This window comes from Eurypyga helias, unplaced genomic scaffold, assembly GCF_000690775.1.
Source record: "Eurypyga helias isolate BGI_N326 unplaced genomic scaffold, ASM69077v1 scaffold1377, whole genome shotgun sequence".
NCBI lineage: Eukaryota > Metazoa > Chordata > Aves > Eurypygiformes > Eurypygidae > Eurypyga > Eurypyga helias.
The window spans coordinates 8,764-23,533 of NW_010259556.1; the positions used below are offsets into that span (position 1 = coordinate 8,764).

General features: G+C 40.0%; 1 protein-coding gene across 1 annotated transcript; it reads right to left on the reverse strand.

The window, feature by feature from the left end:
• Positions 1 to 795: 795 nt before the first annotated feature.
• Positions 796 to 1,076, reverse strand: LOC104511883 (chromosome unknown open reading frame, human C14orf132; the record flags this gene model as incomplete). Its single annotated transcript, XM_010154670.1, has 1 exon — positions 796 to 1,076. A coding segment is annotated over one exon (281 nt), but the record flags the coding sequence as incomplete, so codon positions are not given.
• Positions 1,077 to 14,770: the final 13,694 nt, after the last annotated feature.

A 14,770-nucleotide genomic window follows, 5' to 3' on the forward strand; every position in this document is an offset into this window, starting at 1 on the left:
CAAATCCAAATGATAATCAGAGTTGTTACCTAAAGCAGGCTATATAAAAATCATTTCCAGAAGCCTCATCAGAACCCATGAGACATATTAATATTGAAACATAAGCACTTGCATACCTGTCACTTGCTATTTTTTTTTGGTGCAGGTTCTACCCCAGGACATACCTGACTCCTTCGATCACTCCTTCATGAGCACAGACGTGTCCAATCTTTCTTTCAATTCTGTTTTTCTCATAGACAACATTCACTGTCAATTAGGTATTTGGACTGTTTCCTGCAAGGGACACATCTACAAACCACTGAAATCCAGTACCTCTAGACAGAAATGGGAGCTTGCACTGCTGTCCAGGAAATATAACATATAACAATTTCATACAACATTATACCACTGTAAAAAATGCACAAAAAAGCTGACAAAACCCAGAAGAGCTGCTAGAAAAATCTAAACAGTAGAAAATAAGCACTTTCTATATAAATCTCACTTTCTCTTTGTATTTACTATACCCACATTGGTCTCTCTTTTATTACATTTCTATACAAATCTGGTACTGGCTCTGTTGTCAATTAAAGCTCTCACCTCCACACACTTTGCAATTGCATCCAAACTTTCTGCCATCAAGATTCAAGATGATTAACTGGCATTTCATTTCCATGATTGTGGCAGCATTTAATCAACAAAGTCCCTACCTATACGTATTTATATAGATATACATGTATATATACACACATACATACATACACATGACAAATGATGTTGCAGTTATCCTCTCTTCCAGTGTTTGGAGTGATAGTCATCCTAGAAGGTGAAGGCATACACCACTCCCACAACCACAATATTTCCAATTGTTGCTATTATTGCAATCCATAACAATATGGCATCATTTGAAGAACGGGATGTCTCTTCTGGTGGATTCTGCATGGAAGAAGCTGCATGGACATTGGCTGATGAGTTAAACAAGGAGTACTCTGTACTAAAGTCCTCGTTGGGTGAGTCCATAAAGGCTCCTCCCATAACAGGAAGCTGCGAAGAAAGACAAAGAAAATTAGATTGAAGACCAATATCTGTATTTTCTTTGTCTCAAACTCATTACAAAAGACCAATCACTGCAAAATTATTGAGATCTCACATACGTGGTGCTTATCTGTGAGGAACACCACAGACACACTTGACATTTCCTCTGTTTCAGTTAGAAACTATATTATTGCAGAAAACATACGTGTAATCACATGGAATATGCACGATAGATAGCATGCAGGCTCCATGTCACCCTATGTAATTATATGCACTTAGAAAAATGAGATACAGCTATCCACAGAGCACTCACGTACCAAAAATGTAAGTTTAAAGCAACAGATTGTTTTGTGACTACCAGGAGTGGTATCTACCACTGTAAGGCATTGAGCAAACACTGCAAGGATGTGATGCAGAGAATTTTTTATGTATCACTCAGAAGTGAACCCTTGATTTATGAAGAAATCATGCAGAGACATATGAGTTGCAAAAGTAAAATAAGTGGAGTGTATTCTGTGCCCCAACTTCACTTTCAAAACACTATTGCAACGATTCAGGATTTATAAACCTATACAATGGAAAAATTTCAAACTGTGGAATTTTGAAAGACTCCATAGCAGTGAAGTAAGTGGCAGATTTCCAACACTTCTTCCACCCCAGACTTCGCCTACTGGGAAGGACAAAGTTTCTTTTGCAGTCTTGGTGGATTTCTCAGTGGTACCAGGAAATGTTCTCAGTAACATAGCTGTTATTCAATACAGGAACATGGAAAAGTTAAAGAAAGAAAGGAGTCATTTAACCTTGCCCTTATAAAGATCGCAGTTGTTTTCCCAAATTCATCCTGCATCACAACACATATTCTTCATGATTCAACAACTATTTTAGCCTCTACATAAACGTATATAATGACATTCTTCTGCAAATGTATGGATTCCTCATTCAGGCAAGAGAAGGATAGCTATTGCAGTACTAAGACCGTCTACTGCTAAAGAAAGGTTCACGCAAAAGCTTTTTGCTTCCATTCTTGTCCCTTGTATATTTGGGAATGCAGATCTTGAGGAGTCTCTCCTGGCTCACCAAGAGTAGGCTCCACAGCCTCATGCAAATAAAGGATATTGATTCAGAAAAAGCTGTAGAACATCTACTTCATATCTAAAAATGCTCACAACACTTCTGAATATCCTGTAAAAAGGCAAAGATTTGCTCAGCAACCTCAGGAACAGCACCTGTTATGTACTGCAGGTAGAACATGAGAAGTGTGGGTATTATAAAGCCTCAAGTCTCTGCAGTACTCAGTAACTAAAATTCCTGGAGGACTGTAGGTAGGTAGACCAAACCCATGGCTTTACTGGGGGTAAAAAACCCAAAGCCCTATGTCCAAATCTCTCTGCCAGCCTGACCAGAAGAGAAAAATTGCACCATAGCACTGATGACTGCTTTGATTGCGACCAAAGAATGAAAGCTGGATGTCAGTGCATCCTACATACACTCTTTTAAGATCTGGTAGAACTCAAGTGCTTCAAAAAAAGCTGAAAAAAGTCTGGGAAGAAGAGGAAGAAACACTCTTGCTGCAACACCAGCCAACCTTTACATTCCCACAGTATTTTCCATGCTGACGTCATCACCTTGCATCCTCTACACTCAATCTCTCATCTTACACCTCACCTGTAAATGCTTTTAGAGTTTTTCTATTATTATTCTTTTCCTTTCTCAATAGGGAAAAAAAAAATTCTTCTACAGATGAAACCCTCTGGCTCAGTAACAACAAAATAAAAATCCTTCCTGCTGTTACACTAGTGGCAGTACTATTACAACTCAAGCAGCATAGTACAGTTGAAGTCAACACGGCCTATGAATAACAGAAGAACCAACTTTGCCTTTGCTCAGCCACATCACCAGGACAATGCTGTACCATTAGCATTAAATCACCATGGCCAATACTCACGGGACTGGTAAATCAGCCTCAACACCTTGTCCTTTAACTCACATACATTTTGACTCTCCATTAACCTCTCCTTTTGGTACCAAACTACACCCTTCCTGGCTGTGTGCAGCTCTGCGATGAAGGCTGCTAAACAGGGCAGGATTTGAGGATAAACCACCTCTCCTCTCCACAGTGGTGGCTGTAATCTACAAATTAGAAGAATGTGAGAACCTTGAGAATAAAGCAGCTGGTTTTGCTTGCTATCTATAACATTTTACAAAGCTATAAAAGACAGATTCTCTTTCAAAGCTGACTGCTGAACAAATTTCATCTGTACTAGAAAATAGCATGTCACATTCAAAATGAAACAGAGACTGATGAAAGACCACAATGGATCTGTCATACTACCTAATCCACATTAAATAGAATTATCTTTGATATCAGATATGATTAGACAAAAGCAGTTTGCAAGAAACCAAATAGGGAATTGCAAAAGTCAAGTTTGATACATTCCCCCTGCATCAAAGATTTTTGCTACCAGTTTCAACACAGTATGTTTTAAAGAGAGTAAAAGCTTCCATTTCACAACAATCCCATCTTAAGGTTCTGAATCCAATTCTGCCAGACTTTATGCCTTAGGATTTGATAAGGAAAACATTGCTTAGTTTAATCAGCTTTTCTTTTTATGTAGAACTTCCCATAAAAGGCAATTCCGACATCAAAAAAAAAGCTGCCTTTATCAGCTACGGGGACACTGGTTAAAGACTGTCACAGCAAATGACAGGCATACATTTACCACACCAGCAGCAAAATGCTCCATCTGAGGTGCCTGCCTCCTTAGCAAACAATTTTAAGGGTATCAGGATTTAGGACGGTCAATTCTGCAAAATCTTTCAAGTAGAACTATAGGTGCACGTGCCCTAGACAGTGTGAGGCTGGGAGCTCTGTTATGGTGAGAGATACGTGGATTTTGGGCCACACATTCTGCGCTCTCAATGAGTTATTGGAAGTGACAAGCTTCCACCCTGTCAGTCCACCCGGTGCTGTCGGAGACAGGGAGCCTTCGTGTAGCAGCGCAGCTACACACCACACTGCAAATGATGTCAGATCTGAATCTCCTCGTACCAAGGCTCAAACAAGCTGTTTGCACCATCTGAGGGGAACACATGGCAAAACAGCTCATCTGAATCTCTGAAAGGCTTGCAGTGACCTGATATAAAGCACTGACATTCAGCACCTGGCACAGGCTGTTTCCGTAAAATCGACTTCCAGTTTTTCTGTTTGTAGGTCAGTAGCACTTCACCAGAGATCTGGAAACAAACCTTACTGCCAATTTCCCATTTGCAGAAATTGCCTCTTACTAAATGCGTGTTCCCCGCTTCCCAGTGTTAAAATGGCCTCACATAAGAGCACAGAATGGCCATATGGTATCAGACAAAGTCCATCTCCCTTGTGTGTTAGCTCCAACAGCGCCATGAATAGATGCCTAGGAAAGAGTAAGAGCACAACAGGACAAACATGTCTGATACAACCCCTGAACAACTCACAGCCTCCAACTGTTTTCAGCAAGCCAGATGCCACTGCTATGGATTTAATAACTCTCAAAGAATTTTGCTACCATCAACTTGCTCAGCCTCCCCCTGAGCTCATCTAAAGCTGAGCATAGTTCCTAGCCTGGCTCTTACTGCCACTTAACAGTAAGGGTTGCCCGGTGATTAGAGTCACGTAAATCATCCTTGGGAGATATGCCTGCCTCCCCACCAGAGAGAGGGAACCACGGACGATTAATATCAACCAGTGATCTGTCTTTTTGGCAGAGTAACTTCAGTGAGATGAATCTCATCCCCAGCCTTGATGTCTTTGTTCTCCCAAAGGTACAGTATCTTCCCTCTGCAGTCTTATTTGAGATGTAACATTAAAGGCTGTGAGATATCCAGACCTGACACTAATGGGAGTTGCAAAATGCCTATGATAAACAGTAGGCTTAAGGACAGAAAGCCTGCAGTGCTTTCCATGCTTGCTCTATTTGTCTGCCCTGCCTCTAAAAAGCAAATATACGGAAAATTACATCAGCCAAAAACTTCACCCATGTTGCTGCCATTTAAGTGACCTGCAGTCTGTTTTAGGCTCGGAGAGTTTTGTAGCTGAGGCAAAGCTTTGCAGAGCCTGTGCCTCCCTCCCCAAGACTGCTGAGCCAGGAGGTCAGAGGAAAGGGTTAACTGGGAATGCGACAGTGAGGGACTCGGCAGGAGCAGATGGAGAGGGGGAATGCTGTAGCACTGTTCGGAAATGAATCTCTCTTCCTAGTGACTATGTTGGTATTGTTAAGTGGTGCTAATAGTACGTCACTTGCTAAATGGCTTCTGGGACTGGAAAAGACAGAATTCAAATCATTAAACAGCAACAGGCAGAAAACCAAACAGCAAAATGTCAAGTGGTAATGAGAACACCCACTGCGCTGAAAACCTCCCACTGACATCCAAGAGGATGTTTCAGGGTCACAGGGAGGAGAACAAGGCTCTTGAGCAGTTAAGTGATACACTTTCCAGTTAACAGAAAAATCCCATTTTATAAACAAAACCATTCACATGGAGGAAAAATGTCAGGTACCAGTCACTGATACTCTAAAAATGATATCCTTCTTAAGTAGCATCACGTGAAATCCTTCGCTTAGCAATAAAATTGCTCCATTTCCTTGAGAAACAGGTGTCTGTCGTTTTTTCATAGTCAGCTAGAGAAGGGTAACATTTCCTGCTACCTCATTGGGGAACTAGGCTTGGCATAGAGATTTGAAAGCACAGCTGAATCTTCTAGTAGCCATTTTCCAGCAATTAGAAAACCTCAGCAGAGGTTTTAATAGATCTGCTGTAACTTGTCCCTGGCCTCATACACACCTCTCTGGGAATGGGATGGTGAGAGGTGAAATGTCACACCAGCTCAGATGTTGTTTTGTAAAATCCCTATTGTTACTCCAGAATTTCTAATTTTTCAGTGTTTCTTTTACGTTACATTTCAGATAGCATATTCAGAACAGATACAGTGAAATTATTATTTCCTTCTGTCCTGGCAGCTTGTGATCGCTGCAGGGCATATTTGTGTCTGAAAACCTTCTAGCTGCAATCACAAATCAATCTAATGCAGTTGCCAGAGATGGCAGTAATATACAAGTTCTCAAAAGCAACAGTCACATCTTAAGCTCTTTTTAAATAGATGTTTTGTACTAAAGGGATACCCCACATGACCAATATTATCCTCACACTAAATTCTTGTGTCTCAGAGAAACATGTATATATATTCTACTCATCTCAAGCATCCACTATTATGTAAATGAACACATTCTGGCTACTATTTATTTACTGGTAATACCTACAGAACCACATTCTTCTGTCCACCATTTGCCACAATATCACTCTACTAACAGTGTGAGGATTGGGTCAATCAGGACAGTTATTCCATGTTCACTACAAGTGGATTAGTTTAAATGCATTAAATTCCCACACAACCAGAATTAAAGGGTACCTAAGGCAATCTAATTTAATTAAATAGGTCTAATTCTAAAGAGGGAGGATCCATACCAATGTTTTATGCAGTTAACTTCAAATTCTCATTTTAATTAATTCAAATCCCTGCTTCACCTTGAAATCACAATCTCAGGCTGACAAGCTGAGAAAAACAGCTGCATATTTTCAAAATATAGTTGTCAAAATGCTCATCCTACCAGTGGGAAGAGAAAAATTTCAGGATCTAACCTGTTATTCTTACTCTTGCTAAAACCTCTCTATCCTATTCTATCCTATCTCTTCTTCCAATTCACACTATTCCTAAGACTGGTGTATTACTTCCTCTGCTGCTTTCCTGATTTATGCTAGGCTAGATGCAATGTCTTTTGTCCTTTTAGATGAGATCACTGTCCAAAGCTGTTCCTTATCAGCAGTATCTCAGAAGCTGGAGGTGCGAGTTGCAGCCTCGCTGTTGAACCACGGTAAGAGTTGCCTTGACCAATAGGTGTCTAGATATTTGGTAAGGAACATCCAAAGTTGACCAGAGATGCATCAGACACTTCAATTCTGACTTTGCTTTTGGCTGTAGAAGATATTTTGCCTTAACTAAGGTATTCCCATGGGGAACCAGGCTCAGCTAGATCTTTGTCCCTAAGCGCAGCTGTCCAAGCACCTTATATGAGAAGATGCATTGTGCAGACTGGAGCACATCTCTGTGGAAGGTTATTCTGCTAAATCAGCTGCAAGAAACAGTGTAAATAACTGTCATGACGGAAAGCAGGTTTAGCCTCATTATTTCACTCTCATATTTTTGCATAGGTAGCATTCAAGTTACCTTAGTGATCAACATGCTGCGATTCCATTCCCACAATTTACATCTGCCTAGTGTGTGCTTGAAATAGCTTTTATTATTTCAAAGAACCCTGTTGCTTTTAAACTGTTATTCTCAACCAACTGCTGTTGGATTTCATCTTCCAAGTGTGGAAGACTGAGAACAAACAAAAGCCTTTTTATTGCTGACAAGTCTCAAACAGGAACACAGGAGCTTGCTGCATCAAGGCACAGAGCAAGCGCTGTCAGTGTCGAACAGAAATGCAAACAACCTGTATGAAGAAGGTGAAAACCTAAGTCACCTATAATTTAAATTGTGAATCTGTATACTCTAAATTGGAGGTTGTGGTTAATATCAGAAAAGCAAGTGGGGCAATCAAGCAGATGTGCTTTAACTATCTGGTTGTGCCAGGAACAACCATTCAAGCAGCAGCACTATTCACATAACTAATACGAATGAGGCTAGTATCCTATTATGGATGCCATGCTGGGGAAGTAGAAGATGCCTGGGTCCCATTTACATACAGTTATAATTTTCATGCTTCCAGGAGCGCATGCACATAAAAGAAAAAATACAAACAGAGGGAACCAGAAAGGCGAGTATTTATCAATATGGAAAAACTCAGCAGGAGGCTATGAAACTAACCATCACTGTTATCATGTGTAGGAGCTATTCAAATCTGTTCACAATTTTCAAAACTGGCAAAACAGAGGACCTTTTCACGCCATGTGTAGTCACACTGGGAATGCAGAGAAAACAGGAATTCCTGTTAGGAGGTAAGAGCCACCTGCAGAGCTGGATCCGTTTAATATTAAAGATGATTCTGGAAGGGCTTCGAACACCAGGCTTCTGGGTTCAAACTCTTCCATCATATGTGAGAAGGGATGATCAGGACCTCTTTCACCTATTGGAGGGTTTCTTGGACAACCTTCTCATATTTTTGACACTGGTAACTTGAAAGCCAAACTGGATTTAACTGGACTTACATGGTCTCCTGCTCTGATGCAGGCAGTTCCTTTCTGGTGTCAAGTTCCTCTACTGAGAAAAAGAAAAGAAAAAAAAAAGAAAAAGAACAATCTGGAGGAAAAAAAGGAACACTGCCTAGGGCACTATGTTTTAATGTCTCAAGGGACAGCTTTGCTCTGAAGACACAAGGAGGTGCTGCTGAATGGAAACAAGCACACAGCTACACGGTATCAGTGGAAGTTCTGATTGTTCTTACACAGAAAGGAAGTGGCTCTTCACGTGCCAGAGGATAAAGAGCAAAAGAACAGTAACACAAGTGGTTGTAATGACACTCCTTATCTACAAGAGGAAAAGGCATTCACTCCAGAAATAGAAAAGTCAAAGGATGAGGTGTAAGTGGAAAAACACAGAGCAGAGCTCAAGAGCAGGTATATAGGAAAAAACTGAACACAGCCTAATCCCATTTCTCAAAGTGAAAAAGGGCTGCACAAGCCCTTCCTCCACTGTGATCTCTGCAGCTGTGTACATCTCGGAGGAAACGTAGATGTCTCATTATCAGTTTACTGTTGTGGCCAAGGTATCTTGGTAGCAGAGAAAGGGGCTTCACATTCTTTTGATTTTCCTTCTGCCACCCTCTCCCTTAGTCTAACAAGATGCTTAGGCTGTTCCCGTGAGGGAAGGATAGGAATTGGCAGCCATTCACGGTAATGGAAGCAATGACACAGTTTCAAAACTAGAAATAATTCCAGATGAAAAATTGTTTAAATTACTAGACTTCAGGTGTGGGCAAAAGCAGTGATTTTGTAAATGTCTGCATCCTTCAGATTCAGTAATCAGGATGCTTCTCACAGAGGCTAAAAGAATTTCCAGGGGCAGGTGTTAGGGGATAGACCTAGAAGGATGTGACATTTCGGACATCATCTTATTCCTCTGGAGAAAAAAAAAAAAATTACATACAAATTCCGCTGTGTTGTATATGCTGAACACTGTTCAAACCAAAACCCAGTTGCAATAAAGAAAATCTTGCATGCTCGCTCCAATCCCTAACACACGGCCCATGAAAAATTAATTGGCTAAGGTTTAACTAAACCACACTAACAGGCATAATACCGTTTAGCTCTGTGCCAGAGAAATTACTTACTATTCCATGCAGACTCAAAAGCTTTCAAACTATACATCTGATATATTTTATACAGTGATGGTTGTACTACAAAGACAGGTTGGGATACATGTGCCTGTTGAGGGAAGTAATTGCTACCACTGCAGCTCAGCTGAACCTAATGATATGATATAAATGCCTCTTTTTCAGTACCTTTGAGACAGCTACCCATTATCTATCCTCAAATACAATAACATAAGCGTTAGGTCAGTCCCCCCATCATAATGCAAACCCACTGGGAAAAAACAATGACTTCCAGAGATTAATTCTCCAGTGGAAAATACTTGCAGGCATCCAATGGAAAGCCTCAGACAGGAAATTAAAACAACTTAATAGTGTCAGCTTATTCCATAATGATTATTTATCTTGACCTTATATATGTCATCAGACTCCATAAAATAGCAGAGGAGAGAGAAAACTAGTAACGATGTATGCAACTATTTCAGCTACATGTTGTGTCCAACATTTTTTTCCTATTTGTTTTTTTCTTTCCATGTCAGGCTCATGTTGCATTACACTCACAAATGGCTTAGTGCTGAGGCACGCTAAGAGAATAGTTGAGGTATATCCCTTATGTCTTACTTAAGGCTATTTTTCTAAACATTTTTGCTTGCTTACTTGCTGCCTACTTCAAGACACACAACAAGCCTGTGAGTCAACAAAAACAATGTATTCCAGTTGAGATGGACAAAAACAGGAGAAAAGGCTGACACCCTGTTAGCCCTCTTCATGTCTGGGGACCTTAAGGGTAGCGGCTGGCATTAAGGTCAAGTAAACCATACAGGGCAGCTTCTAGGAAGAAAAGAGAACTGCCAAAAGTTATCGTGACTGTGTACACTGCACTTGATAGAAACATCAACATCTGGCAAGCTGCCATACTTCTCGATCCCATCAGGCATATCAGGCTCAACATATGGCTCAAACAACCTATAGGCTGCACATCCTCCTCAACTTACTCTGTAATGCTTCAGTAGTGGTTTACACCTGAGAAAGAAAGCACATGAATTTGCTTAAAAACTAATCTATTCTCCTGCATTTTTGTGTCCTGAGTGAGCTAATCACACAATACACATGTGAACAAAAATTAGATTAAAAAAATGTTGACAATTTCCCAATTTCTGAAATTTGAAGAGGAGTATTCATCATGGTAAGAAAAGTTTCTTCCAGTATAACTATTAGTAGACTAACACGTGTAAATCTTGAGTGCTTAAGAACCCAGTGCCATCAGGCAACTATTTGTACTGTCTTCTAGGATTTACTGTTCCCACAGCAGAGTCCAAGAAAGAGGAAAAGCATGTGTTTCTCATCCACTTTGGTGCAAAGTCAGCAGGCATGGCATGAACACATTTCACAAAAGGCTTAATATATGCCTGGATCACTTTGCTTTGAAGTAAAAGATGAGCACCCATATGGGACATTTCACTGTCTCTTTTGAGAGGGCAGAAACCTTTATCATAGTGTGAGAACAGCCATCATCAGAGTCAAATATTCCATGTTCTCACAAACCCAAATTCTCACAACCTAGGTTTTGCTCATGTACTAAGACCATCAAGGGATGATTAAGTGTGGCTGAGCAAGACAGCAGCTGATGACATCATTATCACGCCAAACAAAAACAGAACAGCCAAGCCATCTGTGTTTGTGTGCTTATATTTAAGATTGTTCAAGCAGATCAGAGCACATTACAGAAAAATTATAATAAATTATACATTGATTCTTTCTCTCTAGATAAGCGTGTCTATATATGTGTAGGCAAAATAGTACTCCTTGGTGGCTGACATTTGCACAGGATGGGCACAAATCGATGTATAATTTATTATACTTCTATTTGCAATTTGATATTTGTGCTTTGAACACTTGCAGTTGTTGGGCCTGCACAGGATAATTAAAGACATGAATATGTAACAGCTTTCCTCAGGAATAAAATTTTTCATACCCAAAAATGATTTCTGTAAAACCTTATTCAGTTATCCTTATGTTATGGAAGGGTGAGCAGAGAACAGAGAAAATAAAGTAAAAATGTATTAGATTTGCATTTCCCACCCTTTTTATTCAGTGGAATCTGAATCACTACTGGCCTGCAGAGCTGAAACAGTTCAGAAAGAAGGAACAGTTCAGAAAGAAGGAGCAATTTGGTGGCCTCCCATGCCTTATAGAAAGTATAAGTTTGCACTACCCCAGTGTCTTAGGATCTTAAGGTCCTTGGAGCAAGATTTTGGAAGTACAAACTTGTAATAAACAACAGAGAAATTTTATAGTCCCTGGGCTTGATAGCTGTCCCTAAGTCTGACACACAAATCAGGTGTAGAAAAAAATCTGCACCAGAACAGTGCACCAGCTGAAAATTCTTTCACCTAAAGGGTATCAAAAAGTAATCAGAAAATGGGCTTGCTCCAAGGTCAAGCAGGGTTTCTCCGGAGCCTTCCAGCCAAAGTAGATACACAGGCTCTTCTTCAAGCGTGAATTTCAGAACCCTCAGATGGTCAAAGCAACAAAACAGCTAAGGGACAGGTCTTAAGAGACAAGGTTCAGACTGAAGCAAGACAAGTACACGCACATACCCTTAGATACTCACTTACACATGTGCATATGTGACCACATGCACAAATCCGTGGTGGTACCTTACACCTACAGATGGGATTTTAAAATAATCTGGCCAAAAGCAATCTAAGATTGGGAATAAACTTCAACTACTGGAACACAAAAAGTAAGCTAAAATATTAGGTAAGTGAACTACACCAAAAGCCAAAATGCTGTTTTGTTAAGCCTTTAGTACAAGTCCTGTAAAAATAGTTGCAACAAATGCCTGGCAGAAGCGTAACACTCCCGGCTACACAGGCCTTAGCACATACGTGGCAGAGCAGTTCCCAACACCGCTGAGGAGCTGGCTGGGTTCTTCAGTCCAAGATTTACGTATTAGGTGAGTAAAGAACTCTCTGATCTAGATTATAATACTTTTACCCACACTGAGGTTTTATTTATGACCCCACCGAAGCCAATTTAAGTAAAATATCATACTCTCATTTTTTCAGGGCATCAGTGAGTGTACGGTAAAAAGATTAAAGGTGATAAAAATGGGAGAGATGCCAAAGATTCTCACCAAGGAGCCACTGGTTCGGATACAGGTGCAGCTCAGTTAAAAATGGAGGTTTGGAATATCCCTGCACCATTTATTCCAGCCTTTGAACTCAAAAGGACTGCCTAATAAGGGAGACCTCTTAAAGAAAGGTAACAGACAGAGGAAATTTTGCCTGAGCTAACCCTAAAACATTCTGGAGGTTGCTTCTTCCTGGGGAGAAAAGAGGGCTCTCCCCTACCTCAGCAGCCTGCCAGCTATCCGTCTACCCGCAGAGGGACTTACCAAGCCCTGTTGAAGTCCTCAGAATCTCAGCTCAAGTATATTCAAGCTGAGCATCTCTCATCAAAAATCCAACACAGGAATATTAATAAGCAGCATGGAAGTCTTCCAGTAACAACAGTGCAAATATCTAGTACTAGCAAAAAATGCAAGCATCCCTCTCACCTTTAATCACCTATATTTTGAAATGCTGGATTGCAGATCTCCATTTAAAAAATATCCCTAAGTGTGTTCCATTAATAAATCCATAACACGACAAGGTACTGAGAGCTCAGGAAGAAAAGCTGCAAACAAAAATGGCTACAAGAGATGCCCAAAGAAACAATTAAAGCCATCAGCAAAAAAACACACAGAGAAAGGTTCACTGCATCTAGTTTTCACGCTCACAAGCAGCCTCCTTAAAACCATTCTCAAACTCACCATCCAGTCAAAAGGAGGGAAATTTAGGAATTTAAATTGGACATTAAGATCTCCCTTGGGAAGACATCTATTGGTTTCCGTGGCCATATGGAGGAATGTAAGTACTTAAAGTTGAAGGAGTGCACACACTGCCCATCTGCAACTTTATATAAGAAACTTTTACCTTGTCAGGGGCTGATAGAAACTTATTTCCTATTATCTTTATTACATTTGAAGCTTTAGGCTTGCAGGAAAAAAGCAGCAGACACATACATCTAAAATTTATCTACATAGACCCATCTTAAAGGTAACTAAAGCAATAAACTAATATTACAAGAAATGCCAGAGGAGAAGAGAAAGATTTTTCCAAAGAAATTATATTTTTCTTAGCAATTCTGCTTTCAAATTTGTCATTTTCAAAATGCCCTGCAAATCATTAATCCTTTCATCATACGAATTGTATAGAATTGTAATACGGTTGTACACTGAAAGCATAGTCAAAATGATAAAAGAAAATAGGTGACTGTCATAAACAGATGACCATGTCACCCAAGTTAAAATGAGGTCAAGCTAGAAAATTTAAAACATTCTAAATCAAACAATGTTTTCTACATATTTGTTGGTAGGCCTGAACTTAAGACAAACTTTTATGCAAAGTTTCTCTAAGGCCTAAGTAAGATCTTTGCACTTCATGAAAGCACGGATGATGCTCTGATTGCTTTCCTCCTAGCACATTCAATATCTGATCCAGTTCTCCCTTGAAAACAAATGGGAAACCATGCTGTAATTTCATAATACTCTCCATGACTGGAGAGACTGTACAAAATCGATCTCTGTGTTACATCCTAAAGGGAGAATATAATTCCTTTCCTCTAAATGTGCTTTACCATTACTTGAAGTTCCTCTAAGTTAAGGGAAGACATTATTTATTTATTGGCAAGCACACGGAATTAATTTCAGAATAAACCATATTTAATCCATTCTGTTACTCAAACAGCATCATGGAAATCTAACTGACAAAATGCAGCACATCAGTGCAAGAGGACTGCCCAGCTTAGAGATTCACCACCAGCTACATGAGAATAAGCTACATCTCAGTTCAGCAACATGTAACCTTGAGAAGTGGGAAATTATAAAATATTTTTAAAAATCAGGCTTGGCTTGTGTGGGAAACTTGCAAATCTCTCCTGAACTTTTTATTTCCAGATTGCTGAATTCAAGTTAAGTCAGTAGAACAAACAAACCAAATTTAAGAGATGGATACGACATGGTTTCAGGCCAGTTCCAAACCATAGGCCATTACAGTACAATCTAGAGGGCCTGTAGAAGATGGTAGAAAACATCTACTGGCTTCAAAGTAGAAACACTAGAGACCATAGACACCTACCCAACTGGAACATAACAGTTTGAGACATAATGGGTTCCGTGGGCAAGCAGGCTCATCAAGAAACTCTTATTTGCATCCTTGCTTTGCCTGAGCTAGTACCTTCAGAAACGTACTGTGTGCTTCTTTCATCTCCTTTGTTTTCTTTGGGATTTTTTTGGGTGTGGGGTTTTTGGGGTTTTTTGTCTGTGACTGGCCTTGGTTTTGTTTATTTGGTTTGGTTGTTTATTTGTTTTC